Genomic DNA, 27180 nt, shown 5'->3' with positions numbered 1-27180 from the left:
CCTTTATATTCTGGATTGCATCGCTTATTTTTCCCATGAGCTGACCTGTGTTGAGAGCACCAAAGTGGTTGCTCGCTGAGGGCCATCAGGTGTCCTCTGACCAGAGGAGACTGGGAAAGGATAGTGGCCTAGGCATCTGGAAGCAGGTTGTGGGCCCCACTGCCCCATTGACAGGCTCATGGGGTGAGCTCAGGTGAATGGCTGGACCTTCTCTTGCTTTGGTTTGCTTAGCTGTACAACAATGGGAATGAACTTGATGTTCTTTAAAGGTTCATCTAGCTTGAAAATGCTGGAATCTCAGTTCTAAACCTGCATGTGGAGCTATCCTCATGGTTGCCGCTTTTGCACGCCCCTGTAGAACAGGTGCCAGGTTCTTCTTGGCACCCAACAGTATTCCCTTTCTGCCAAGTTTGGGGGGCTGTCTGTAGTACAGCTTGCCCTGCCTGCTGCCGTGCTCTGTGAGGCTGGGAGTCTGATGTTCACATGCTCAAAGCTGAGGCCATTTATGAGACCTGCCTTGTTTTCCCTGAGGTTCTAGGAGAAGCAGGCATTGGGGCTCTGGGACTAGCCAGAAAAATGACAGATGGAGCTTATTTTCTGAGAGTTGCAATGGCCTGTAGGATGTGGCCTCTGCCCCCAGAAGAGGCACAGGCGTATAGCCTTGGGAGAATGGGGAGGGATGATTTGAAGTTTTCAAATGTGATGAAGCTCAAGTGTCAGATCTCCCTTAGCCCAGAAAGAAAAGGGAAGATCCTGGGCGTGCATCGCAGAGGTGGGAAAGTGTACAGCAGGGAGAAATGCCATTTGTCAGAGCCCCTCCTGTTGCTCCTAGACTGTGGGTGGATAGCTTGATTTCAAACTCGAAATCTATACTCTGAGGTTAGTTTCTTCAGACATTAACTCTGTTTCTTCAAAGTAGTCAAGGGTCATTTGTCAAGTCTCACTGCATGCCTGTTTCTCTGAGATCACGCTCACCTCTTCAGTGTACAAAACAGTCATCTTTGTGGGGAGAGTGTCTGCATTTTTTTAAAAGAACCTCTCTCCATTAGTCTATATTCAACTCCTTGGGCCCCTCCCTCTGATGAGTAGGTTAGGGGGACAGTGGTGCACATGTGTGGTGCAGAATGGCCCCTTGCAGTTGGCCGCATCTCTCAAATTGCTAGTGGGACGGGTTTTCTTAGGAAGTTTTTCAGGATGGAGTGGCTGAAGTGGCTTCCTGAGAGAGGTTCCAGGCTTTGCACTCACTCCCTCACTGCTTCTTCGGCTGTGCTGCCAGGTGGGGGGGGCAGGGTGGGGTGCTCTGCATCACTGGGCCTGGGTGCTGGGTCCTGGCTGGTGGTCTGGTTGCTCATGAGTCTGCAGAGAAGCCTACTCATCCAGCTTTGCTTGCTGAACAATTTTAAGAAGTTATTTTTCTTTCTCTTATTAAGATATTCATATATATTGTGGGAGATTTGGAAAACAATAAAAAAGTATAAAGTAAACAAAATTCACCCATAACCCAGAGGGGAAAAAATGTAACTATTGTTAAATTTTTCTTCTACAATATATATGATTTTATGTACATATATGTATGTGTGCATATATGTATTCATGTGTGTATCCCCACACATTCTAGATTTAGCTACATAGATAGCAATGTCTATCTATATAAGGAGCTATAGTCTAGAATCTAGAATATATACCACTTTTTTTTTCCCTTATATCATTGAACGTATACAGTTTGGTAACCTACTTCTTTTTCCATCTAGCATTAATTATATTCTGAATATTTTCCCATGCTCTTAACGAACTCTGTGGAATGTGTTTTTAATGGCCGTGTAATATTTCATTGTTTAGTTGTACCATTATTTAGTTAGTTAGTTCCCTACTGGCAGACGTTTAGACCTATTCTATGGGGAAAAAAGTCAGGGCTGTGGCTGCGGTGGCTGGTGTGATGAAGTTGCCGAGAAGGGAGCACACAGTCTCATTACCCCAGGACCACTGAATTCTCAGGTCTCTAACCAACTGATGCTTTCTAGGCAGCCACTCTCCCTTGGGCCATCAGGATTCTACTGTGGGCCAGGAAGAGGAATAGTTTTAGAGAGGAAATGAATTTCTTGCTGTATGTTGAGTGATTTTAAATGACAGTCTCTCTTTCTCTTCCCCCTCCCCTTCTCTTCTCTGCTCTGGTCACCCCCACAGGGCAGTAAACGGCTTTGACCCAGCTCCTCCTCCTCCTGGTCTGGGCTCCTCGCGCCCGTCGTCAGCACCGGGTATGCTGCCTCTCAGTGTGTGAGTGCCCGGCCTCCAGGTGGGGGCTCCTGCCCCCTCCAACAACCCAGGACACCCACGCCTCACCCCTCGGTGCCTGGGCCCAGCCTGTGCCCCTCCGTCTGCCTCCCCACCGCTGGCAGAGGGCAGGCTGCATGCAGTGGCGGCTGCTGGGCCCTGCCCAGTCCCAGGACTCTGCGCGATATCAATACTGGCTATTTTCTCTTCTCGCCGTAGTGCCGTTGGTTTCACATGATTGCACTTTTGTGGGTCACAAGGTGATACATACGTGTATTACTTGGTCAGTGGATGCAGAAGTACCCATTCATCACACCTGCCTCATAGCCTCACCCTGCTGTACTGATAGGATTTAGTTGTGTTTAGGACATTGCAGATCTTCTAGAAGTTCTCCCCCAAATCAGGTCGACATGTGCCCTTCTTCTGAGCTCCCACTCAGGCATCTTCAGTGCTCATGATCATGTGTCCCCCAGCTCCACCCCCCACAGTTTGGGCCTGTTGCTGGCAAAGAGTCAGGAAGGTCACTGAATTAGGGAACATTTTCTGCACCTTCTGATTTTACTTTAGCAGTTATCATTCCATAGACTTTCCTCCAGAGCAGCGCAATGCCCGTCTGAGCCCCAGATGGCAGGAGCCTCTGAGGCCTGGGCACACACAGGGCTGGGCCTCTGTGCTGTCTCCTCCTCCTCCATGTGCCTCAGACTCGGGACGGAGGGTGGTGGCAACCTCCTCGCCAGCTTTTTGGTCCTTCAGTTAAATGACATCTTCCGAGCATTTTTGTTTTGTCTTCTGAGGGCCTGTCCAGTTATGTTAGGAAGGGTTGAGTGGCCTGATTCCAGGGGCTGGCCGCTGCTGGCTCCTGGGGGGCAGACTGACTATAAGTGGTTGTCCCTGTGCATCCTTTGATTACTCTCATGCTGCATTTACTGTTTACATTTGTTTTATTGTACATAGGTTTGTAAACATTATTGCCTAAGATATTTGTATATAACTTGGGCTTTGTAGCTTTTATTTATTCAGAACTCATATGGCATGTTAATGACTTAAGATGGTGTCCTACTCTGGGCAGCTGTATAGGATCATCATGTGGTTAAAAAAAGAGAAAATACTTCCCCTCAAAAAAATCTTTTAATGTGGAAACAATAAATTTCACAGAAAAAAAGGATTGAGCTTGCTTTATTGAGTTTCTGCCATCCTGTGAGAGAAGAGCTGGAGTTACAAAGCCAGGTTCAAATGTCACTTCTGCTCTGACATGGGACACGCGGATGGACAGCAGCTGTGGAGTGGGGCGGCCTCAGGAGATGTCTCGTGCACTGAGTGGGCGTTCTCATGCTGATTCTTGGTGCTAGTTTCTCCTCTTAGTTGTGATTTCCAGGAGCAGCATGAGAACAGCCCAGGCCCCATGTGAAGGTCTGGGAGGAAGGACCTGGACTTTGTGGGAGCCAGCCTGCTAAATCAGGGAGTACCTGCGATGGATCCAGGAGCTGCTCCTGCAGCTCTGCTGCCTTTCATGACATGTGTTGGTGTTCTGGGATTAGAAGTTACTTGGGCCTGGGCTTCTCTCCTCATCCCTCAGATTGATGCTAGCAAGTGAGAGAAGGTAGCAGATGTTTGGTAGCAAGACACAAGCTGACTGGACTTGAGGAACGTGTAAACTGGGGGTCCGTACGAATGTCTCAGATTCTGAGCACTGCTTATAACAAAGAGCATAAAACAGTATAGTTAGTAGTTTTAAAATTGTAAGTAAATGAAAAGTAAGTGAATCAAATTCCTAAGTGAATTAGAAACTTTAAATAGGATACATTTTCAAAGATTTCTTCTTGTCTTTAATATGTGGGCAGGGATATCTTCTGTTAGTGGTTCCTGGAGGTTTTGTTGCAAGCTGATTCACCAAGGGACACTGGCAGTGGTGTGCAGTGCTGGCCGTGCAGTTGAGAGGAAAACTCCACGTCTGTTACTGGTGGGCAGCTACTCCCAGCTTCTTTCCCAGCCATCATCGGAAGGATTGGATTAGATCAGAGGTTTAAACATTTAGCAGACCTCTTTGTTTATGCAGGAACCCCAAATCTAAAACATAGCAAGCAGAGCTATTCTAGTTAAAGCAAGGATGAGTTCTGGGGTCTTGAATCCTGTCTCTGGCTCCCCAGTGATTTCTCAGTACCTTTCCAGTTGAACACCCCTGGGATCATCTCATGCAGACGGTTCTGTCAATTGTTCAGTCAGTTGGTGGCTGGGGGAGGGGCCCTAGCTACAGGGCCCACTTGTCTTTCACTGGATGTCACCACTGCTTTGGGTCCAGGAGAGGACGGGCCAGGCCCATGAAAGGGCAGCAGTGTGCTGCTGGGCTTATTTCAAGTCCTTTCAGGAGGAGACCTCCACATATAGTGTTTTATGGCTGCAGCAGCCCTTGGCATATGACCCCATGAGGAAGCTGGTTGACTCCCCTGGCCTCCTTTTCAGTTTTGTTTGAATCATTTGGTTCAAAATGCTACTTTGCACTTGTTCAAATAGAGCATTTGCTACCTGGCATGAAAGGTACTACATACTGTTTGCCTGTCCAGTTAAAGATCGCCTATCAGCCTATCACCTGCCTCTGAGTGGGTTCTCTTCCTAGGCTGCCCGATGCCCAGGTTTACCTGGCTCTCACTGAAACCTTCAGGAATGAGCCCTCCCCTGAGCTGGGTCCACGCAGTAGTCCCCCCTGCGTGGAGGGGGCTGATCTTCTAGGTGGTGAAGGACAGCCTCTTGCCTCCAGCTATTTTCATCTCACCACCCATTTCTCTGTCTGGCTCCTGAAACATCTTCCTGCACGAGAGTAGGAGCCAGTGCTCCACTTCCTTTCAGTCTAGAGTGGCCAGAAACTACCCCACCAACTCAGTTAAGAGCCAGAAGCCAAAGCTGGGATGTTGAGTCACAAGTGAGGCATCTGAGAACTAGACATAGATGACCTGAGAGCCGGGTGAGCTGGTTTTACCTCAGTTTACAGAAAAGAAAGTGGGCCCAGAGTTTAAGTGACTGGCCTGAGCTCACACAGCTAGTTCATAGAAAAGCCAGGATTGGAAATAAGCTTGTATCTTTCTGCTCTACTCTACGGCTTTCCAAACTTGAGGCCTCACTTGGCCTTGAATGTCTCGTGCCCCAGGAGATGAGCTGATTTTGAATGCTTGGAAATGGTGAGCTGTGGGGGCTGGCACAGCCTTTGCAGCAGGAGGAATATGGTTCATCCAGCCTTCTTCCTCTCCCAATCCTGTGCTTGTCGAGTGTTGACTCTGCTTCTCTCAGAAGCTGTCCCAGAGAGGCCATCAGCGTCTCCTGAGAGCCAAGGTGGAGGCTGGCACCTCTGGGGAAGGGGAGGTGTCCTGGGGTGGAGCCACAGCTGTAGGGAGCACCCCCTAGTCAGATCTGTCCTGCCTGGCTGAAACCGAGAACAGCCAGCCTCACTGCTAGTGGGACAAAGCCAGAAAGGAGGACGGGCCCAAGCAGTACGTTGTTTTCACTGTTTGCCTAGAAGATGCTAAGATAAGCCTTTTCTACATTCCAACTTGTGCTTCATGAATTATTTTTCTCTATTTGCCCCAAAGGTTGAAACAAATTGAGAACACTAGCTTGGCCTTTAAAATATAAATGTGTTAGTTGATTCTTTCCTAAAAATGGGGGCAGGGGGAAGGCATCTTTGTAAATCATTTCCTATGACTTAAAACAACTTATCTGAAAACTGGTCCCATGACTATTAAAAACATGATATATGGGAATATAGTAGCCTTTTTTTAATTTTAAGGAAAAACAATCGAGTAAATATTAATGTACTAGACTTCCTTTATAAGATAGTGCATGTGAAGAGGCAAATTTGAAAACAGAATAAAGCTTACAGTGCTGCTTTTGGGGGACCAAGTAGGGTCTGTGCCATGTCCCCTGGGGTTATGATTTGGAGTCATGCTTCATCCTGCTGTCTGTCTGCAGCCACAGGAGCTATGTTAGTGTTTCCTGTCAGCTCTGAAGCTTTTACCAAGGGAAACATGATGCAAACTGAACAGAAATTTAACTTATTTACTCGTGGGGTGTTTGTAATCAGGTGTCAAAGTTTGACTGCTGCCCCCATTGAAATACGGAGATCTTGCCTGGATCGTGATTTGTAGGTGGAGGCCTGGGAGGAAGGTGCTGGGCTGGCAGGCCTGGGCACTAGGTTTTCTGGCACATGTTTGGATAAACAGATGAGTGATGTCTGAATTAGCTCAGAGCCCTATTGCTCCCTGTCAGTAGATGAGGGAGCTAAGAAACACTGTTTTTTGGTTCACAAAAAAAGTGATTGTTTTAACTAGGAAAAAAAAATCAGCAAATCACACGGTCACCTAGAATTTAGGGGACTAGGTACACTTTTACATTATTGGTGTCACTAAATTATTCTCTTGTAAGTCTTGAATCTAACAAGGTGATAAGCTATAAAAACTCTTTCTACTTTTTGCATAATACCCCATGGTAGTAAGAACAAATACATTTCAATAGCAATAATATAAATGTCTGATGGTAGGGGAATGGTCAGGATGACTTATCAGCTGAACAAGATACCCTAGAGCCACTGAAACCTAAGTGTGCAGCCGTGCTAATACATGGGAATGGAAATGACCAATGAAAAAGGACACAAAGTAGATGAACGTGCTAACTGCAGCTTTATAAAAAAAATCAGAAGTGAAATTAAAAGGATACAAATAGTTTACTATTTGTGGGTTCTAAATTTTTCTGTAAAGTTGCCCAAATTGATTTTTTAAAAATTGAAGCAATGAGACTGATTTTCTTCCATTGCCCAAGTTGGCCCGAAGACCTGTGCTGAGAAGTTCCGAGATTTGAGCACGTAGCACAAGGCAGGGGCTCCCTCACCTGCCAGATGACCACGGGTCACACTTGGGGAAATTTTAAAATACAGATTCCCCCGAGCTCTACCCCAGCACCGGCCTAGTGGAGACAGTACTGCATTATAAGACACACCTTTATTTTGTGAACCATTAAGAAAAATGTGCCAGTTAGAACTATGAAAATGCTTTCCATTTAGACTTTTTATATTTATTGAAAGAGCTCTTTTAGACTTCTTTAGATGGATTTTCATATCATACTTAATTCATATACAAAAAGGAAAATGTGAGAGATTCCTAAAACTTCACGTTGTGATTCTGATGTTCTGAGCCACGTTTTGACCCAAAATTGTCCTTGTCCGTGTTTTCCCAAGCAACGTCGTCCTCTGTGCCATGGTGAGCGTTGGTGATGCAGCGTTTCTGAAAAGCGTATTCCATTGTTGGCTCCAGAATTTTCTTCTAAGCTGCTGATACCCAATCTGCAAGATCTGATGCTGGGCTTTATTGACCTTACCAGAAGTCAGGCAATGACATCACAGCTGCCACCTACTGACGGCGATTGTAAGATGCATGAGTTTACGCGTATGAGCACATGGGCGTCTTAGAATCTATGCAGTATGGTACTTTAAAGGAGGCAGCTCTCTGCTTGGATATTTCAGTCAGACCCAGTGGTTAACAGTCTGATTATGTCAGATTACATCTTGAATAAGGCTTCATGACATCCAGTCAGTGGGGATGGAGTCCATTATTGGGCTACTTTGAAAAAATAAACGTACTTCTCTGCCATAATGAATCCAACATTCATTTCTAGTCTCGGTTGAGGATGAAGGACATGGTCACACTTTCTGCATATGGTACATAGATACTGAAATTACAATTAACACTGTCTTTGAAAACTGGCATCATCATGTAAAGATACCCGTATTGATGGTTTCATATTAGATTTCCGACAAGAATCGTATGAGACACCTCACATGATTTGCTAGATTCCCAAGTGACAGGTGGCTACACAAGGAAGTGGACTGCCCCGTCTGGTCCTGACAGCTGGCACAGGACATAGCATTCTAGCAAACACCCAGAATTTGGGAAAGCTCTTGGTGCAGAGGTTGTCCCTCCCAGAGTGACTAGGAAGCCTTTGTGGATGGGGACTCCCCTCAGGTCTCAGCCACAGACTTCACACTCAGCCCTTCCTGGAATCACGAGGAGAGGAGCCATCTTCTCCACTTTCTAAAGATTCCATCCCATGGCCTGTTCTGGCTTGAGGTTTTTTTTTTTTTTTTTGAGGAGGTGGGGGTGGGGCAGGAAGTGATGGGTCCTGGAATTTGACAACTGTCTTGACACAGACACGTCTGTGTCCTGGCAACATTGGCTTTAGGAGGAAGGGGCCGTGGGTCAGTTATACCCAGAGGCATAGGGAGAGCTGGCTGTAAGAGCAATTTGGCCTTCCGGCTCATATTTCATCTTAGTTGAGGTTTTCTGGGATGGGGAAAATTGGTGACAGAAAAGAAATGTGACGGAGCTCTAGTCTTTCTGACGTCAGGGTTTCAGGAGGATACCCTCAAGCCAGTCAGGCTAGGAATAGGTGTGTTACCCCTACCAAAGTGATTTAACATAATTCTCTGGAATGTCTGCATTAAAAGAAGAGCCTGTGATGTGCCACAGGCAGACAGAGCATTTAAAGTATGCACGACAGCTCTGAGTTAAAACCCCAGCAGAGCCTCATCTCATCTAAACTTCGTTTCAACAGAAGGAAGGCTTTCCCAAGTTTGGCCTAAATCCCTCCTCACGATGGACCACACTTCTGCTGGGTGGAAGCCAGCTGGCTTGAGTCTTTGACATACTCAAAGCCCATAAACCGTCTTCCTGGTGCTTTAAATACCCAACAAAGGTTTTATGAAGTATCTTTCCTTAGACTACATAAGTGGTGGCTTGGTTGTTTAGTGGAGGAAGGTTCTTTCTAGCATCTGTGTGGAATCAGCCCATGTAGATTATATGTTTCTCCTGATAGGCTGAGTAGTTGGGAAACTGTGATATTAACACCAGTTAAACCAGCCAGCAGAGAGAGAAGAATTCTTACTTTTTGAGAAAAACAAGCCTCTGAATTCCACAAACAGCTGCACTAAGATTGAATGCAAGGATGAGAACACAAGTGAAACACCGTTAACTGCGACTTGCCTTTTTCTCCTGTGGTAGTGACACCATACAGACCTCACACTACCAGAACCAGCCTGACCTGAGACTATCACGGAATAAAAAACATCAGCATTCTTTACATGATTTTGTGTTCCTCTAGAATTTCTCTCCTGCCCTAGAATTCTAACTGGCCCATACCAGAGAGGCTGCCCCTGGGTTTCACCACTGAATCCTCCCAAAAGCGTTTTCAGTGCACATCCTGCCTGAAAATAGTCTGAAACTTCTTGGATCTCTTATCGTGCTCCAATCCGGTAATGAGCTTCACTGGTTGGTGACTGAAACCCTCCTAAAGGCTTTATCCTGTGGCCCTAAATTACTCCCTTTCTCCACTGACAGTTGAGTCTCTAGCCCTAGTCCCAGCAGCCCTTTCATTCCAAACGTGTCTACACACCGTGAGGCCACTAGTGAGAACAGCACTTGTAGCCAATACTGCCCAGAGACTTAGCCCATCATCTGACAGTTTCTGGGAGCGCAGTGCCCTCAGAAGACATGGGCCTGGCTGCCCGCATGTTAAGTGTGTGTAGCTCCCAATCTCCAATCAGATCACAGATGGGAAATTGAGAACAGAAAGTGCGAAAACAGATTCCATGTTTACATGATTATTCTTGTTTATTGAGATCTGTTTATTCTCAGTGGGTGCTTTTTCCTCCAAGTAAATAGAGCAGGCGTAAATATCTATAATGAATAAATTTATTGTCTTACAAAAATCATTGTCTAGAAATATGGGAATACAAGAAAAGATATTTGCAGTCAGGTGTCTGGTGGTCAACAGCCAGTACAATTCATAAAGGGGGAAAATCAAAGATTCCAAACCCACATGACAAATTCTTCCTAACAGATGTTAAAGCTTTTAACCCAAAAGGTTTGTGTTTTCAAGCACGTTGCAGAGGATCAAGGATTTATAATTAACACTGATTCATTGTCACTGAATGTTTATAATACCACTTTGACTAGAGAGGTACATGATAAGAAGCACAGTCAAAACTTAATACATTAAATTGTTACAGAAGCAAATAATATATTTAACATTGTCTTAGTACTGTAGTGTCTAAGGCACTTTCTGTAATGTCAGTTTGCTTAACTATCAACCAAAAACAGAATGCTAAATGTTCACTGTAATACTGTCCAAAGGGAAGGGAAAAGGAGAAACGAAAAAGGATTCACATCCACTGGCATGTCAACATTCAGGCAGATGGCATCTGTTCTTGAGGTTCTGTAAACCTCACTGACAAACTTGGAACAAGTCTCGGACACAAAACCAATATTCCCATTTTGGGCTCAAAGCAGCGGCTGAATTTGCCAAGTCAGCATGAAAGCCTGGCTGGCGAGGGGCCCTTCCACTAACGCCTGCTTGGGGGCCCACAGCTGCTTGCTCCTGAAGCGAGGATAATACACTGGCAAAGCCACACGCTTCAGGAGACCATCCAGAAGTCAACGTGATGGCTGCCAGCCGGGGCAGGAGGGGCCGCTGCTGCATCACGGCCACTATCCATTCTACGCACAGGCCAGCTCTGGCCAAGGACAGTTCACGTGAAGAGATGTGGGGACATCACCAACTCAAGGGAGATGGGCATGGTAAACCCAAATGGATGCTGCTTCCCCCAGTCCAACCCACCCCTCCTAATCTTTCCAAAGTCCCTTTCACAGTTTGCTCACTGAAATAGTGTTGATCATTATTCGAAGGAAATGAGAGATACAAGTGCAGTTTAGGTTCCACAATGTTCTAGGAGACTTGATGTGGCTGAGGAGTCAGGGGCCACATGAACACAGAACTAAGTTACCTGTCTGTATGACAGAGAGCATGCAGAGCGACTGAGCAGCAACCACGGGGCTGCCCCCATAACCCAGCAACTGGCAACGAGGGTCTAGAGTTTGTTTGAAAAAGGGTTCTCTTCTTAGCATGTATTATAAAATGGTCTCTTGATGAATATATGGAAAATAGATGCAATGATGAGACAATCTGTTTAATATGTGTGTTGTGTGTATGTATCTATATAAAAAGGGGAGCAATTGTACCTAAATCTGAAGCAGGATACAGTATGTGTAGGCTGGAAAGCCTTAAGACACAGTTGATCTTTCAGTAAGGAATCCCGTAGCTTGCCAATTTCCTAAATCTGTAGGAGGCCCCAAGGCAGGCTGGCGCTGGGTGAGTTCCTGCGTGTCCCACTGTATTGCCTCCACTGGCTTCCTATGACGCTACTCTGACTGGGGCGGCTGCGTCTCATTGACATCACTGGTCTTACTTTCTGTGTCGTCATCTGACAGCTCCAGGGAAGCCCCCTCAATGTGCAGCTGGCGCCGGCCAGATCGGCTCGAAGAGAAGCTGATTGGGCCACCTCGCCTGGAGGGAACAGAAAGTAGACACGTGTTGGTAAATACACAAGAACATGTGACTGTCAAGTTGTTCAACCATCTAATATGACTCAAAACTTCCACATCTCCCCCTTCCTCAGGACACATGACCTGGGTGGGTGCGCATGATCAGAAAAGGCTCTGTGCTTCTCTGCCTCTCCTATACCCCCTCTGCGGAATATCACGCTGGCCAGCCCACAGTGTACACTGAGCAGGAGGTCCTCAGAGACCTGGGGATGGCTGGAATCAACTTACAGCTGTCTGTGACGGACAGAGTAAGGACAGCTCTGCCTGCTAACCAAGGGTCAGCACTGCTGTAAGGGCAGACAGGCTTTGCGGGCCACGTAAAGTCTCTGTTGCACATTCCTTTTCAACCCTTGATGCTGTACAAAAGCAGGGCACGGACAGAATTTGGCCCATGGGCCACAGTTTGCTGACCCCTGTGCTAACCTGTCCTGGGGAGAAAGTTTAGCTTTAGCTCCACCATGTTCTGCCCTCTCCCTGGTGCACGTCGTATCCAGTGTGGAGATGCGGACGGGAAGAGGGCTGATGGCACCAGGTCCTGCGAGGAGCTCCTGCCCTGCTTTTTAATGGAGGCCGGGACCTGTCCTCACTGTGGACGCCTGGACACGCCTGGACACGGACAGACACTTGAGCTGCTCTCAGGCCTTGTGCTGTGTATTTGTATAGTCACTAGATAACGGCAGAGCAAATGAGTGGGCCTGTTCCTCTTGTGTTCTCCTCAAGGTCTACTAAGGGTCAGAAATCCTGAATGCTCAACAGGGGAAGTGATTCAAGAGCAGGAACAAGTAACTGTACATGAATCTAAGGAAACTGCTTCAGAAAAGTTAAAGCTAAGGCTACAAATGTGGCTGTTTTTGCAAGCTTTGGGTGCAGACTCCGTGAGTCCCCGGGTCACTCACCTCAGCCGGTTCTTCAGAGTGCTGACCTCGCGGCTCAGGCCCTCGTTGGCCTCAGTGGCATCATCCAGTTCCCGCTGGAGTTTGCGCCGAGACGCGTTGGCACGTGTAGCTTCTTCTTCGGCTTCCTCCAGCTGCCGTTTAAGCTGCTTCATCCTGGCGTTGGCCTTCTCCATCTTGGGGAAGTTACACGAACCAAGTCAAAACCAAACTGGTGAATCCAGATTCAGCACTGCTGCATCCTGAGTGTGTGAGCCCAGCTCTCTGCTCCGTCAGCCACGTGAGCACACGCATGCACGCACACACGACACGTATACACGTGTGTGCACGTAAACACACACAAGACTGGGGGCTGGTCTAAGACCTTTTGATCAGCCTGCCGTTCTCAGCAAAGCCAGTGTCTACAGGGCAAACTGTGCTAAAGGAATTTTTAACAAACTTTAAACCCTATTTTCACTTGTGAGTTTTCTGCAGAAAAATGATACAGTTTACTATCTTCACATGAGTGACCTACGCGATTGTGAAGGGGAACTGCTATTCCTGCGAAATACAGAAGAGCCAACAATGTGGACAAGCTCCAACCCCAGGAGATGGTACATTCGTTTTTATATCTCCCTTCAATATGGGTGTTTCAGAGCTTATATTCTGATTCAAGTCCAAAGCCACTCTGGAAGACCAGACATGAGAACTCAGCCTCCCCAGTGGGTCGTTCACTCCTGAGCCATACAGAGACTGGCCAGTGCCTTGCAGGTCTAGCTCACGCCCACCCAGAACTACGCTCAGTGCCGCCAGGCCCTGAGGGTGGGGCTCGGGAGAGAAGGCCGGGTGCTGAAGGGAGCAGGGGAAGAAAAGGGGAGAGTCTGGGCCAAAGGCAGCAGGATCCTCAGCTTCGTCCCCCGTCCCTCCCAGTGTCTGCAGCAGCAAGTCTCACCGCGGCAGGCGGGGGGAGAGCAGAGGGAGAGCACAGCTACCCAGGCTGTGGTCAGTGCAGACCTGACTGCGGTTCAGAGTCCTGGTGAGACACTCCCTGATGCTTAGAAGGGTGCCCGGATGCCCACAAGACGACCGCTCGGTCCTGCAGGCAGTACATTTGTTTTCTCTTCGCTTTCTAGTCAACATCTCCTGCACCCACCCCTCCCTCCAGCCAATATTCAGAGACTGCCACCCATGCCCAGGAAGTGTTCTAGGCATCCAAGAGATGACAGTGAGTGCAACAGGCAGAAATCTGTGCTCATAAAGTATACGTTCTACTGGAGGAAACAGATGATAACTTTAAGGTTCAGTTCCCAGTTCAGGCCTCACACTTCAAAGCCCTCCTGCCGTGCTCTTGGCACCCCCCCCACCCCATCTCTGGTGCACTGGGAGAACCCCGAGGGGCAGGGGCCGTGTCCTCATCACTTCTGTATCCCCAGCACCCACGAGTGCCTGGCGGGAACAAGGAACAGCACATGTCTGTTGAAACATGAGAACTAAGAGTTTCAAATAACATTTTCTTAGTTTAGTGGTGAAATGGTAACACTTGGCTCACTCTACATCAGTCTCCTTGCTAAAGCATTTCTGAGGTGGAAGACATGTTCATCCTGCCCTGCTTTCTTCCCTTACCTGTTCTTTATACTGATCTGCATGTCGACGTTCATCTTCAACCTGCATGAAGATTTCTTTCAGCTTCTTCTCGGTACGACGGACTAGTTTGTTGGCGGCTGCTCGTTCCCTATGGAAATGATCAATACACTAGTTTTCGGAATTCTTAAAATGATAGTTTGAATGGGGAAAGTATTTTTTAAAGCCCTTTTCTCTGGAAGATGACATATGTTGGAGGGCTTTCCAGGACCTCTCTGACCAGAATAATATTATGATTAATATGGCCCAGAAACTTCTCCCTTCTGGTCAAAATGTGGATTGCCTTTAATGTATTTTAATGCTGATGGGTAGAAAAAGCACATTATTCCTTTGCATGCAGATATTAATTACTTTATTCCGTGCTCCTCTGAAGATCAAATGTTACATACAGGCTACCTGTCACTCATATTGAGTACAGACTTTTTTTGAAGATAATAACTTTAGCTGATTATTCTAATCACCTAACCTTTTAGCCTGGACAATAAAACAAAACAAAGACTGAATTTATTAATTGATTGTTTCAATTCAAAATTACTGACTACCTACTATGATGCCAGGGGCTATAGCAGCTAACATTGAAAAACAAATTAAAAATCCACCCACACTCACTCTTGAGTTAGAAGTCAAACAAATCACCATGTTTCTAGACAGGCCCACACTGTCCCATTCAGAGGAGAGAGAACTTATTTGGAGAACTCCATGTAAAACAGAAAAAGTTCTTTTGTTTCTTACCAAATGTTATGTAAAAATGGATAGCCGATGGAGTCAGCTGAAAGGGCGCGTCATGCTAATTACAACCAACAACAAACAGACCCTTAATTGTTTGATTTGAGCACAGCAGAGGCCAAAGAGTGGAGTGGGAAGTAGGGGGAGGCTGCGTCGGGGAGGATGTGCTCTTCGCACGGGCCCTGCATTTCTGGGCCCCAAGCTCCCCAAGTGGGTGAATGTGAAGGTCTGCTCTCTGGCAGTCTATGATTCTATTCCTCTCATAGCTTTGTAAATGCCTGCCAAGAGACGTAGTGTGCAATTCCTCATTAATTTCAGAATGGTTTAATACTACAGAATGGAAACTCTTAAGCAATCTCTTCCTGTGGGAGAAGAAAAGCTTTTATTTTTGTCATATTGCATTTCTTCTCTGCCAACAAACTGGAGCATTTCACGTGATGCCATCAACTTGGGGTAGAGATGTAAACTATGGCACCTAGGAAGTCACGGGGCTCAGGCTGATTAGCCCGTAGCTGACTCCAGGAAGAGCTGACAGGTGAGCCCAGGCTTCCCTAGGGCTCACACCACCTTCTGTCTCCCACTCTCGTTACACATGTTGCTGTCACCTCTTCCCGTGCCACGGGAGCCCCCACGGGGCAAGGGGCGTGAGTTCCGTCTCTGACTCACAGGCTGAGCCTGGACCTGGTGTGTAGCAGAGATAGGGAGTTTTGGTTTACGGCAGCAAAAACCTCTTACTTGGCTTCCTGCTCAAGCTGCTCCTCCAGCTGCCCAATCTTAGCTTCCAGGGCCGAGATGGTGGCCTTGAACTTGGACTTGACGGTGCCCTCCAGCTCCTGCAGCTTGGCCTTCAGCTCCTTGTTCTGCCGCTCCAGCTGCTGGCGTGCGTTGTCGCTCTTCTGGGCTGCGCTGCGCTCAGCCGCCAGCTCTGCGTTCAGCGTGTCCACCTGGAGAGGAGAGACGAGTTTAGTCACTTGTGCCAGAGGGGCAGCACAGCCCTTCCCAGGGAGGGGCTGCTGCGTGGGCCACCTGCAGCGTGGTCTTGCGGAAGCGGTCGTTGAGCAGCTCCATGTTGCTCTGCTCCTCTTCAAGCTCCTCCTCCAGCTGTGCGATGCGTGCCTCCAGACGCCGCTTCTCATCCAGCAGCGCAGACCTGGCCGGGGCGAGGATGAGGAGACAGCTCAATACAAGGTCTGCACAACACGGGGAAACTCAGGGAGGGCTCCTCCACCCACCCTGCTGCTAGAAACTGAGCATCATTCTTGATTTTTCTTTCCCCTATACCCATCCCCCAATCCGTCAACAAGTCCTATTGATTACACTTTCAAACATGCCACCCACTTCTCTCCATCCCCACGCCTGCCACCCAAGTCCAGGTCCCATCATCTCTTGCCTGGACCACTGTGGTAGCCTTCCACTGACATCCCTGCTGCCTCTCCATCTGTTCTCCAAAGACGCAGCCAGCATCAGTTTTCAAAAGTGCAAAAAGATCCTGGCATTGCATTCCCTACCTTAAACTATACGAGTTTTCCAGCGCATTGAGATAAAATTCCAACTCCTTATCATGGCATGCTAGAAAATGACTATGATGAATCCTCAGTATGGTAATTAAATGGAGAAAGCAACTTCTTAATTGGAAAAAAGATTACTTTTAATGAAAAATGCATTCAGAGAAAGGTAGGTCTAAGGAATCTGCTTGCCAAACCTAATGAATTTGAAAGTGAAGACTTGCAGTGCAAGGCTGTGCCGTCTTCAGAAACCAGGTTAGTTCCGAATGTATTTCCTTTACGCCTATTGTGGGCATGACTGGCATAGGGAGTGTGACTGCCTGGGTTGCACAGCCAGCCAGTGGCCAAGGCAGTCCGGAGATTCAGCCTCTCACGCTCATCTTCCCAGACTTTGAACAGATGAGCAAACTGACTACTGACTCCTAGATGCCAGGTGACACCATGGCCTTCTCAGTGCAGCGAGTGTGCCCAAGGGGAATGAAACACAGGTGGCCGAGAGGACCGGTGCGGCCACCACTGATTTCTAGATGCCTACCCCTTCCCACCTGCTGCCAGGAGACTCACTTGCCAGAAGCACTGTTGGCAATCTCGTCAGCCAGCTCATCTCTCTCCTGCTCAGCGTGTCGGCGGGCTCGCTCAGATGAGGCAAGTTCCTAAATAAGTTTAGACTATGATTTAAGCTCTGGATGTTAACAGTTTCTTCAGATATGAAATCTAACAACGCCTGTAGGCTGCAGCCACTGTGCTCCAGGCACTCCATGTGCACCTCAAATTGCAATGAGATTTAAGGAATTAAGCTGGCAGGTTTGCTGAAGAGAATCTGTTTGGGTGCAGGTCAGCCAGGTGATGTGCTGTGTCTACACCTTTATACAAAAATGTCCACAGAGGGAAGTCCTAGTCGATGTAAGGGCTTTTACTGTCACTTCCAATGTCAGAGACAGCGATATTCCTTAGAAAGCTGGTGTTTCTTAATCATAAACTAAACACAAACTTTACGCAAACCCAGAACTACACCAATTCATGGTCTTGAAGTGTCTTTCATACATACAAGTAGTATAGTTTGGAGATCAAGTACACTAGCTGGACAAATCAGTGAATATCTAGGCACCAGAGAGTAAGGTAGTTGTGCAGTGCAACAAAGAGCACAGCTCCGCGGGGAGAAGGTGGGTGGAGTGCGGGTCCGGAGCTCAGGTGGTTTGGAGAGCTGGGCCCCTGCGGTGAGCAGAGAGGATGGGAGCCCTGGCTGGTCAGGCCGCTGTGGCTCTGTAGGGGACTCGCAGAGAACTGGGCAGGGCAGAAGGATGGCCCTGTGCCCACCAGCCTTCCGGAGGAAGACCTGCCTGATGGCTGCTTTTCTACAAATTTCCTTTGAAAGAAGATTTGCCACAGGAAGGATTCAGGGCACATTTCTCACCACAACTGAGTCAAGACTGAGATCATAGTCTCACAACTTGAGAGCAGCATGATCTCCCTCATTTTATAGATAGGAAACTGAGGCCCACATGGAAAAGCCACTTGCCCAAAGTCCCAAGGTTTGTCAGCAACAGAAACTCAGGGTTCTGACTCCCTCCCTGTCCAGGGCCTCTTCCCACCAGCTGCTCCTGCCAAAAGATGCCATATTTGGCAAGAGCAGAACTTTAAGATGCCTGAGGAGCTGGGCTACATAAAAGGACTTTGTCTGCATACTGTGCACCTGCCTCTCATGTTAGTGTGCAGGATGCAGGTCCTCCGAAAGGCCCACGGAATCTGAACACATGGGAACAGGGCGAGAGTCCAGAATGTGATGGCAGCAGGCAGAATACTCTGGGCCTAACCTGAGGGCCTCTGATTAACAAACACTGTGTAAGCATCAGCTCTACCACCCGGCCTCTGGTGTTCCATCCTCTTGGGCCCAGCAAGGGCTCCTGTCCACTGGCTGAGGGTGCTGCAGTCAGGCTGAGGGACCCGGGGGAGAAAGGAGAGGACCCTGGGGCCTATAAGAAGCCAGAGGAACAAAGGCATCTGAGGGAAGGACAAATAGAGAATAGAAGGAAGGGCAGGGCTAGCTTTCCAGATCAGTCTCTTCTCCTTAATGCAATGTCGTTCTCCTGAAGGTGGGAAATTAACACTTTCAGCTTTCTGAAAAAACTGCGAGTGCCCGGCTGCAAGGAATATGTGTGTACTTAGGCAACACCCCAGGAGCACTCCAGGAGGCAGGCTTCTAGAGCCTCATCACCTGTGGGGCTATCACCCATCAGCTCTGTGATGGACTACACAGATCTTGGACATTCTACTTCATTGATGAATACAGGATCCTCTGAAGCACACATGGAACATTTATAAACACTGACCACGTTCTAGGCCCTAGAGCTGCTCTGCTCTCAACATTCTCTAACCACAATGCAATAAAACTAGAAATCAACTAAATAAACAAATGTTTGGAGATTTAAACTACATTTTTAAATCATTCATGGGATAAAGAGGAAACCGTCAGAGAAATCAGAAAAATTTAGAGTTAAATAACAAAAGCACATCATATCAAATTTTGTGGGATACAGTAAAAAGAGTACTTAAGAATTTATAGTGTTTTTATGAATATATTAGACAAGAGGGAAGCTTGAAAATTACTGTGCTAAGTGTCTAACTCAAGAAATCTGAAAAAGAAAAAAAATCCAAGTGAAATAAAGACAAGCAAAAGTCAATGCAATAGAAAACAAGGATGAAAAGCTGGCTCTCAGGATCTGCTCAGCGTTGGCTGATCTGGTTTTTAGTTCCTTCTTCATTCCTGACACCTAGGGAGTTTCCTTTGCTTTCTTGCAAGCTCAACTTCACATTCACAGTTGTCTTTGGTAACATTTTTATCCAGCATGTCTAGATGTATGTATTGGGAGCTTTTTCATATTGACTGATATTAACATTTCAAGTTAAGTTACTCTTATCTTTCCAAGTTCGAATAAATTTTTGATCATCCTTTATTTATACAGAAATTTATGTACACGTTAATACGTGCAGTTCTTTGTATTTGGGTTATACCTAATAAAACTGTGTAGAAAAAAAAAGAAGAAGTATGTGTATTCAAGTGTGCCTTGCACTGATATAATTCCATGTTATGTGTAACCCTTCACCAATCCCCCTCCATGAGAACTTATGAAAGAGATAAATGAAAGAATAATTGATTACAAGATGATTCACTCAGGAATTCAATGAAACATACTTCTCTCCTTTCAAGTATCAAATGAATAGTGTTTCTGTGTAAAACAAGGCAATATCACTAAGGTCAGAGTTAAATGATCCTGATGCATACCAACATTAAGTGAACATCACTCTCTTTTCTTATACATGGGAACAAGGCCTGGAAAGTGGCTTGAAAAATTGCTAGTCAGCTCCTCTGCCTTTTCCCAGGAGGAGAAATATATATGAGCAGTGTCAAAGTGTGACCACTTGTCTTGCTAAACTGAAGCAATAAGATAGTCCAATACCATATTAAAAATGAATAGTGAAATTACAATAGACTACGAAGATATTGTCTGATCTTGGAGAAATTTCAAGGGCAAATAATTATTGAACAGATGAAAAAGTAAACAAACCTCTTGCAATTGCAGGATTTCTGCTTCTAGACTCTTCAGTTTCTTTTCACTCTCTTTGGATTGAGCAAAAATCTCATCCCGGGATGCACGGGCTTCTTCTAACTCACGTTGGTAATCCTTCATCTGAGCCTAAGATTAAATAAGAAGGCGGCTTGGGGGTAGTTTCATTCTTAATTTTTAAACATGTTATTTTTTCCAGATTATAAAAGTAATATACTTTCATTATAAATGCATTCATTGTAAATATAAAAGTATACAGAAATGACAAAGATATCATAAGAAAAGAAAACATTCAGACCAATATATAGATGCAAAAATCCTCAACAAAATAGTGCAAACTGAATCCAGCAACATAAAGGATTATACACCATGAACAAGTGAGATTTATCTGAGAAATGCAAGGTTGGTTTGACATCCAAAATTGAATTAATATAACCATATGATCATCTCAATAAACACAGAAGCAGCATTTGACAAAATCAAACACCTTTTCATTATAAAAACACTCAAACTATGAATAGAAGGAAATTTCTTCAACTCTGATAAGGGGCATCAATGAAAAACTGACAGCTAATATTATCCTTAATGGTCAAATACTGAATGCTACCCCCTCAGATCAGCAACAAGACAAGAATGTCTGATCTCACCACTTCTATTTAATATTGTAATGGAGATTCTAATCAAGGCAATTAGGCCAAGACAAAGAAATAAAAGATATCCAGATTGGAAAGGAAGAAGTAAAACTAGCTTGATTTGCAGATGATATGATCTTATATATAGAAAATCTTAAGGAATCCACTAAAAAGCCATTAGAACTAATAAACGAGTTCAGCAAGGTTGCAGGATACAAGATCAATATACAAATCAATTGTATTTCTATACACTATGAATAGTCTAAAAATTAATAAACCAACTACATTTATAACAGCATCAAAAAGAATAAAATACTTAGGTATAAATTTAACAAAAGAAGTGCAAGATTTATCCACCAAAAACTACAAAACATCATTGAAAAAAATTAAAGAATATCTAAATAAATGGAAAGATAGCCATGTTCATGGATCAGAAGACTTAATATTGTTAAGATAGCAATACTCCCCAAATTGATCTACAGAGTCAACACAATATCAAAATCTCAGCTGGCTTTTTGTTGTTGTTCCAGAAATTGACAAGTTGATCCTAAAATTCATATGGAATTACAAGGAACCCAGAATATCCATAATAATCTTGAAAAAGAAGAACAAAGTTGGAGAAGTTCCACGTCCCAACTTCAAAACTTACTACAAAGCTACAGTGATCAAGACTGTGTGGTACTGGCATAAGGACAGACACAGAGATCAATGGAACAGAACTGAAGGTTCAGAAATAAATACATCAGTCCAAGGTCAGTTGATTTTAGACAAAGGTGCCAAGACAATTCAATGGGGGAAAGAATAGTCTTTTCAACAAATGTGCTGAGACAACTGGATATCCATATCCAAAAAAATGAAGTTGGATCTATACTTCAAACCGTATAACAAAAATAACTCAAAATGGATCAAAAACCTAAAAGTAAGAGCAAAAAGTACAAAACTCTTAGCAGAAACCATAGGAGTAAATCTCTGTGACCTCGGATTAGGCAGTGGTTTCATATATATGATATCAAAAGCACAACAAACAAAAGAAAAAATAAACTAGATTCCATCAAAATTAAAAACTTTTGTGCTGCAAATAATACCATCAAATAAGTGAAAAGACAACCTAGAGAATGGAAGAAAATATTTGGAGATCATATATCTCATAAGAAACTTATATCCAGAATGTATGCAAAACTGTTACAACTCAAAAGTTTCATAGACAATTCAATTAAAAAGATAAGCAGAGGATTGAAAAGACATCTTTTCCAAACCAGATAATGGCCAAGAAGCACATGAAAAGATGTTCAACATCATTAGTCATGAGGGAAATGCACATCAAAACCACAGTGAGATACCACTTCACACCCACTGTGATGGCTCTAATTAACAGATGGACAACAGCAACTGTTGGTGAGGATGCAGAGAAATTGGAATCCTCATACATAGCTGGTGGGAGTGTAAAACAGTACAGTCGCTGTGGAAAGGTTTGGCAGTTCCTCCAAGTTAAACAGTTACCATATAACCTAGCAATTCTACTTGTAGGTATGTACCCAAGAAAATTGGAAAGCACATGTCTACACAAATATACGTGAATGTTCATAGCAGCATTGTTCATAGCAGCCCAAAAGTGGAAATAACCCAAATGTCCATTAACTGATGCATGGCTTAATAAAATGGGGTATAGCCATAAAATGGAATATTATTTGGTAATAAAAAGGAATGAAGTATTTATTAATGCTACACCATGGATGAAGCTTGAAAACATTATGCTAAGTGAAAAAAGCCAGTCACAAAAGACCACATATTGTATTATTCCATTTATATGAAATGTCCAGCATAGGGAACTCCACAGAGACAGAAGTTAGTGGTTGATTAGTGCTAGAGATAGCAAGGAATGGGGAGTGACAGCTAATGGGAACAGGGTTTCTTTTAGGGGGAACCAAAATGTCCAAAGTTAGATAGTGGTGATGGTTGTACAACCCTACAAATATACTAAAAAACACTGAAAACACTTTAAACAAGTGAATTATATGGTATATGAATTATATCTCAAAGCTGTTAAATAAAATCATAGTAATGTAATTTTAATGTTCTTTGTAATTAGCTTAATAACCTTTATAATTAGCTAGTCAAAATAAAAATCTTTGTATTTAGTTTTTTAAAAAAGTATAAGGAAGCAAATAAATTACTCATAAACCTATTATCCTGAGATGACTTTTCCTTCTAAACTTGTTTCTAAGTATGTATGTCTACATGTCTATATACAAAAATCTATACATATACATGTTTATAGTTATAAATGAGGTTGCCCTACACTGCATGTTCCTTTACTCACTTAAGCCCTGCTGTCATTGCGTAATATCCCCATCATTTAAATGGCTGGCAGTCCACTTACATTTAGGTTGTTTCCATTTTGCTATCATAAATAACACTTAAGCTATGACCTCTGTATATAAATATTTCTTCTCATCTTTATATTTTGTTAGAATAAATTCTTAAGATGTGGAACCACCAAAGTCAAAGGAGTGGAAATTTGCTAAAGCTTTTGTCATAGGTGACAAACTACCCCCCAGAAAAGCTGTGCCTATTTATGCTCCCATCAGTAGTAAATGAGAGGGCTCATTACATGCCTGCCAATACTGTGAATTACTACAGAAATCAGTCTTTGTCATAGTGAAAACCAGTACGCCATTTGAGTAGCAAACATGGTGATTAAATCAGACTCACAGAGCTAAAGGAGACACCTCACTCTCAGGTGACTTGGAGGTGGCTACATGTTTAGTTAAGCATCACCAGAGGCTGTTTAGAGCCCCAAGAGCATGTTCCCCTGGTGGATGCTCCACCTGGGTGACTCCACCCCAGCTCTGTCCGAGAGCAACTATGTGGGGCCAAGTGCATCCTATAGACACTGGAGGTACCCATGTGCCATTTTTATGGCCTACTGCCCCAACCCATAGCCAAAGGTGACAGCCCCACTGTGCTCCCCAGTGTGGTGATGGGTCAGCCCTGAGATTGTGGCAAGATGACAGGCTGGGCCCTGCACAGAGCTGTTCTCCCCAGTTTCACAGGTCACCTCATGCTTGATCTCAGTAGGGCCAGATGACACCATCAAAGACTGATGGCTAGCTGCACATACCTGAAGTTTGCGAAGCTGCTTGATCACTTCATCCCTAGCTTTGTTTGCAGCCTCAATTTGAGCTTCAAGGTCCTTTAGGTCTATTTCCATTTTCTTCTTTGAAGCAACAGCAAGTGCCCGCTGTTTCCGCTCGTCCTCCAGCTCTGCCTCGAGCTCCCGCACCTAATGGATGGTATCGGGTTATGCCTGGTCATACCCTAGTAACCCCCCAGAGAACAGACAGCCTGTCATAAGGGCTCTTATGTGTAGAGGTGCTCTCTGCTACCGAGCAGTGATTATTATTAACAGAAAACCATAGTAGCTGAATTTTGTTCAAACAGATCTTTAAACAACAAGATATAGTACAAACCACTTCCACAGTTGGCTATGAGGGAACATAAGAAGGCAGAGTCCCTGATCTCAAGCTCCTAGTCTAGGTGGTGCAACAAAACTGAATGATATGAGACAACTTCTTGGGGAAGTTTCCTCTGGGGACACTTAAGCAGCCTGTGGAGAGGCCCACGTGGAGGTGCTGAGGTCTTGGGCTAGCACCACCTGGGTGAGCCAGCGTGGATGCAGATCCTCCAGCCCCAGTCAGGCAGCCCGCTAAGCCGATTTGGAAATCTTGACCCATGGAACTGTGGATAAGTGTTGGGTTAGGTCACTAAGTTTGAGGTAATTTGTTAACTAGCAATAAATGATTAACATAACAAATATTAGTGGAATAAAAATAACAAAATAAAATTAAATATATCCCAGATCCAAGACTTGATACCATGAACTCCAAGGAATTCTTAAAACATCCGTAATTAATTTTTAAAGTAAACATTTAAATTACAAGTTTAACATACATTCAGATAAGTATACAAATCATCAGTGCCTAGCAACTTTTTAAAATAAAAAAATGTAAATATCTGTTTTTTTTCCTTTAAAGAAAGGTTTAATGAGGACATGTGATCTGAACTTCAGAAATATGCTGGATCACCTTGTCAGGTGCACACTGATTCTTTCTGTACCCACACTTTTAACACTCACAGAACTTGAACCAAACTACATATTCCTTTGAGATTCCATTGGGGGATTTTCAATTGATAGTAAGTATCCTGGCTTGTAAGCAGCAATGATTGTCTGAGAAATAGGAAATCAAAACCAATTATATTAAATTTTCAAGAATAAAATTATCAACTGACCAAATAAATTAATTTTCCTCCAGCTAATGTGTTCTAATGTGATGAAGACGATATTGACCCAAAGCTGTGCTGTGAGAACCAGCAAGTTCTTGTTCTGGAGGCCACACCTGCTTCAACCTACCTGTTTAATCAGCAGCCGCTTCTTTTCTTCATTCTGCTCATCTCTGGTTTGCAGGTCCCTCTCAAACTGGGCCTTCATGGCCTGCATGTTGACCTCCAGGCGAAGCTTGGCGTCTTCTGTTGCCTGGAGTTCATCCTCCAGCTCCTCCAGCTGGGTCCTCATTTCCTCCACTTGCTGCTCTAGGGCGCGTTTGGATTTTTCAAGTTCATGAACCTAAACCACAGGAAGCATCAGTTAAGAGCTGACCCTTGGCAGAGGCACAAGCAGGAACAGCAGTCTTCCTGTTTTATAGGCCCCCACACAGCACACTGGCCACTCTGGTCACCCCTGGGCCAGCCTCCTGACACATATACACATCCTTCCCTTTCCCTCTGTGGCTGCTGCCAGTCCTCATTTCTGAGCATGCCATTTAAATGACAGTACTGATTTCTTTATTCACCTGTGCTCTATCAACATTATTCTTTGACCTCGAAGCCAAATAACAGTGAAAAGAGTGTGATGTCAGAGGAACCTGTCTGTTGACTGGCCATTTGCCTGCCGTCGTGTGTAATAGGTACTACAGTACGTCCCTTCTTGCTGTGGAAAAGATGGTTCATGCTGAAAATGCACATACGTAAATTTTTAAATATTAAGGTGTGTTAGGTTTGCAAAGCAGGGTACAGCTAAAAAGAGGCCTGACCTTGCTCTGGACAAAGATCCCCACCACAAACACTTACCTAGTTCTCTGTGCTAAGCACTGTGCTGAGTGCATCCACCTCACATCTCATGTCATCCCTATGACAACCCTCAGGCAGGCATGAGTAGGTGCTATTATGTACCCTCTTTGGGGTTCATGGCCATGTCAGTTCTCTCAGGGGTGAGCAGGAGGAGACGTATGACACAAGGGGGGCCTGTGTTTCTTAGCAGTGTCTGGCACTTCATAGGCACAAAGAAATGTTTATGGAATGAATGTGTGACTGTTGATTATTCTAGAGAAAACTAATATGGAACAAGAAAATGGAATCAATTGTGGAGTTCTCGCTCTACATTTTACTATGCAATCATGGCCAGTTCTACTCTAGGTGGCCTCTTCTTCTCCATGAGGCTGGTCCCCTGGGCACCAGGTTGTAGGAGACCCAGCAAGAAGGTAGGACAGTCTTCTTCCCTCATGATGTGGCCAGAGAGCCTACAGCCCATGAAAATGAGACTTTATAGAGGACTTGATGCTTTTCAAAGCACATGTGCAGTACCTTCATGAAATAGGGCAAGTCTAATGTCCATCTGACAGGTGAGGAAACTTAGGCTTAGAGAGGGTAAGGGGCTTCCTCTGGTCAGAATGGAAGCTGGTGCAAGAGCCAAGCCCCAAACCTCATCTTTGACTCCAGGCCTGGGCCCGTTTCACTATCCTCAACAACCCAATATACTAAGGAAGAGGCAGAGGGTAAATGAAAGTCATTGCAGGTCTTGTGGAAGATGTATGCAGTGGAAGGATGAATAGTGTCACAGAAATTTCTAAACTGTGAATAAGCCCCCAAAGCATTTGAAGCCCTCAGAGAAACCATGGGGCCTCACCAGGAAGACCAAGGTCAGAGAGAGCTGCAGTCCCCACCTCGCTCCTCTCCAGGTTCCGTGCTGGAGACAGATGCCACTACTCCTCATCCTAGGGGACCTTGTGGTACTTGTGTTTGCTAACTACTTGTGATCAGAAACAATGAAATCTTTTGTTTAAAGATCCCTTGCCAGGATACAGGTTAGGGCAGGGAAGGCCTGTGAAAGTGACAAGAATAAGCAAAGCTTCACCACCTGTCGGTGCTGCTACAAGAACACTCCAAGTCTGGCTTTGGCACAGATGACAGAAAACAGACCACAGAAAACCTGACAGCTTATCCCAGAAGACTTTAACCCCCTGTTTATATATGAGCCAAGACACCCCTAGACTACGTCGCTGTTGGGCTAGGCATCCCCAGGTCCCTCAGGCACGCCTAAGGAGTTGCCTGCTCCCCTTCTGCAGGCAGCGGTCCCCAGGGATACGCACGTTCTTCCCCACATCATCCTTGGAGCTCATCAAGTCTTCCATGTCTGCCCGCAGCTGCTTGTTCTGCCTCTCAAACTCTTCCTTGGCCTCCAGGGCCTCCTCCAGGGCACGGGCCAGGGAGAG

General features: G+C 45.2%; 2 protein-coding genes across 10 annotated transcripts in view; one reads left to right on the top strand and one right to left on the bottom strand.

Annotated features, from left to right (window-relative positions):
• NDEL1 (nudE neurodevelopment protein 1 like 1) overlaps positions 1-7907 on the top strand; it is a 36741-nt gene extending 28834 nt beyond the window's left edge. For 2 of the 5 annotated variants that reach the window (XM_004433082.3, XM_004433083.3), the window contains one exon: positions 2185-3436. In XM_004433082.3, coding sequence (XP_004433139.1) covers positions 2185-2278 — 94 coding nt within the window. In that variant the 3' untranslated portion in view covers positions 2279-3436. Of the gene's footprint in view, positions 1-2184; positions 3437-7492 lie in introns of those variants that run through there. The other 3 variants (XM_087440431.1, XM_087440432.1, XM_087440433.1) reach the window with 2 other exon arrangements.
• Positions 7908-9983: 2076 nt separating this feature from the next.
• The window catches only part of MYH10 (myosin heavy chain 10), a 140570-nt gene continuing 123373 nt past the window's right edge, over positions 9984-27180 (bottom strand). For 4 of the 5 annotated variants that reach the window (XM_087440429.1, XM_087440428.1, XM_014789522.2 and 1 more), the window contains 10 exons: positions 27058-27180; positions 25044-25256; positions 23754-23915; positions 20001-20129; positions 16999-17087; positions 15956-16079; positions 15665-15873; positions 14186-14294; positions 12587-12759; positions 9984-11652 (listed from right to left, as the gene is read on the bottom strand). The exon at positions 27058-27180 is cut by the window's right edge and continues 90 nt beyond it. In XM_087440429.1, coding sequence (XP_087296555.1) covers positions 11508-11652; positions 12587-12759; positions 14186-14294; positions 15665-15873; positions 15956-16079; positions 16999-17087; positions 20001-20129; positions 23754-23915; positions 25044-25256; positions 27058-27180 — 1476 coding nt within the window. In that variant the 3' untranslated portion in view covers positions 9984-11507. Of the gene's footprint in view, positions 11653-12582; positions 12760-14185; positions 14295-15664; positions 15874-15955; positions 16080-16998; positions 17088-20000; positions 20130-23753; positions 23916-25043; positions 25257-27057 lie in introns of those variants that run through there. The other variant, XM_087440430.1, reaches the window with a different exon arrangement.

Source organism: Ceratotherium simum, chromosome 16, assembly GCF_057802395.1.
Source record: "Ceratotherium simum simum isolate JZ-2026a chromosome 16, ASM5780239v1, whole genome shotgun sequence".
In the NCBI taxonomy this organism is placed as follows: domain Eukaryota; kingdom Metazoa; phylum Chordata; class Mammalia; order Perissodactyla; family Rhinocerotidae; genus Ceratotherium; species Ceratotherium simum.
This window is presented reverse-complemented; position numbering and strand designations above follow the sequence as displayed.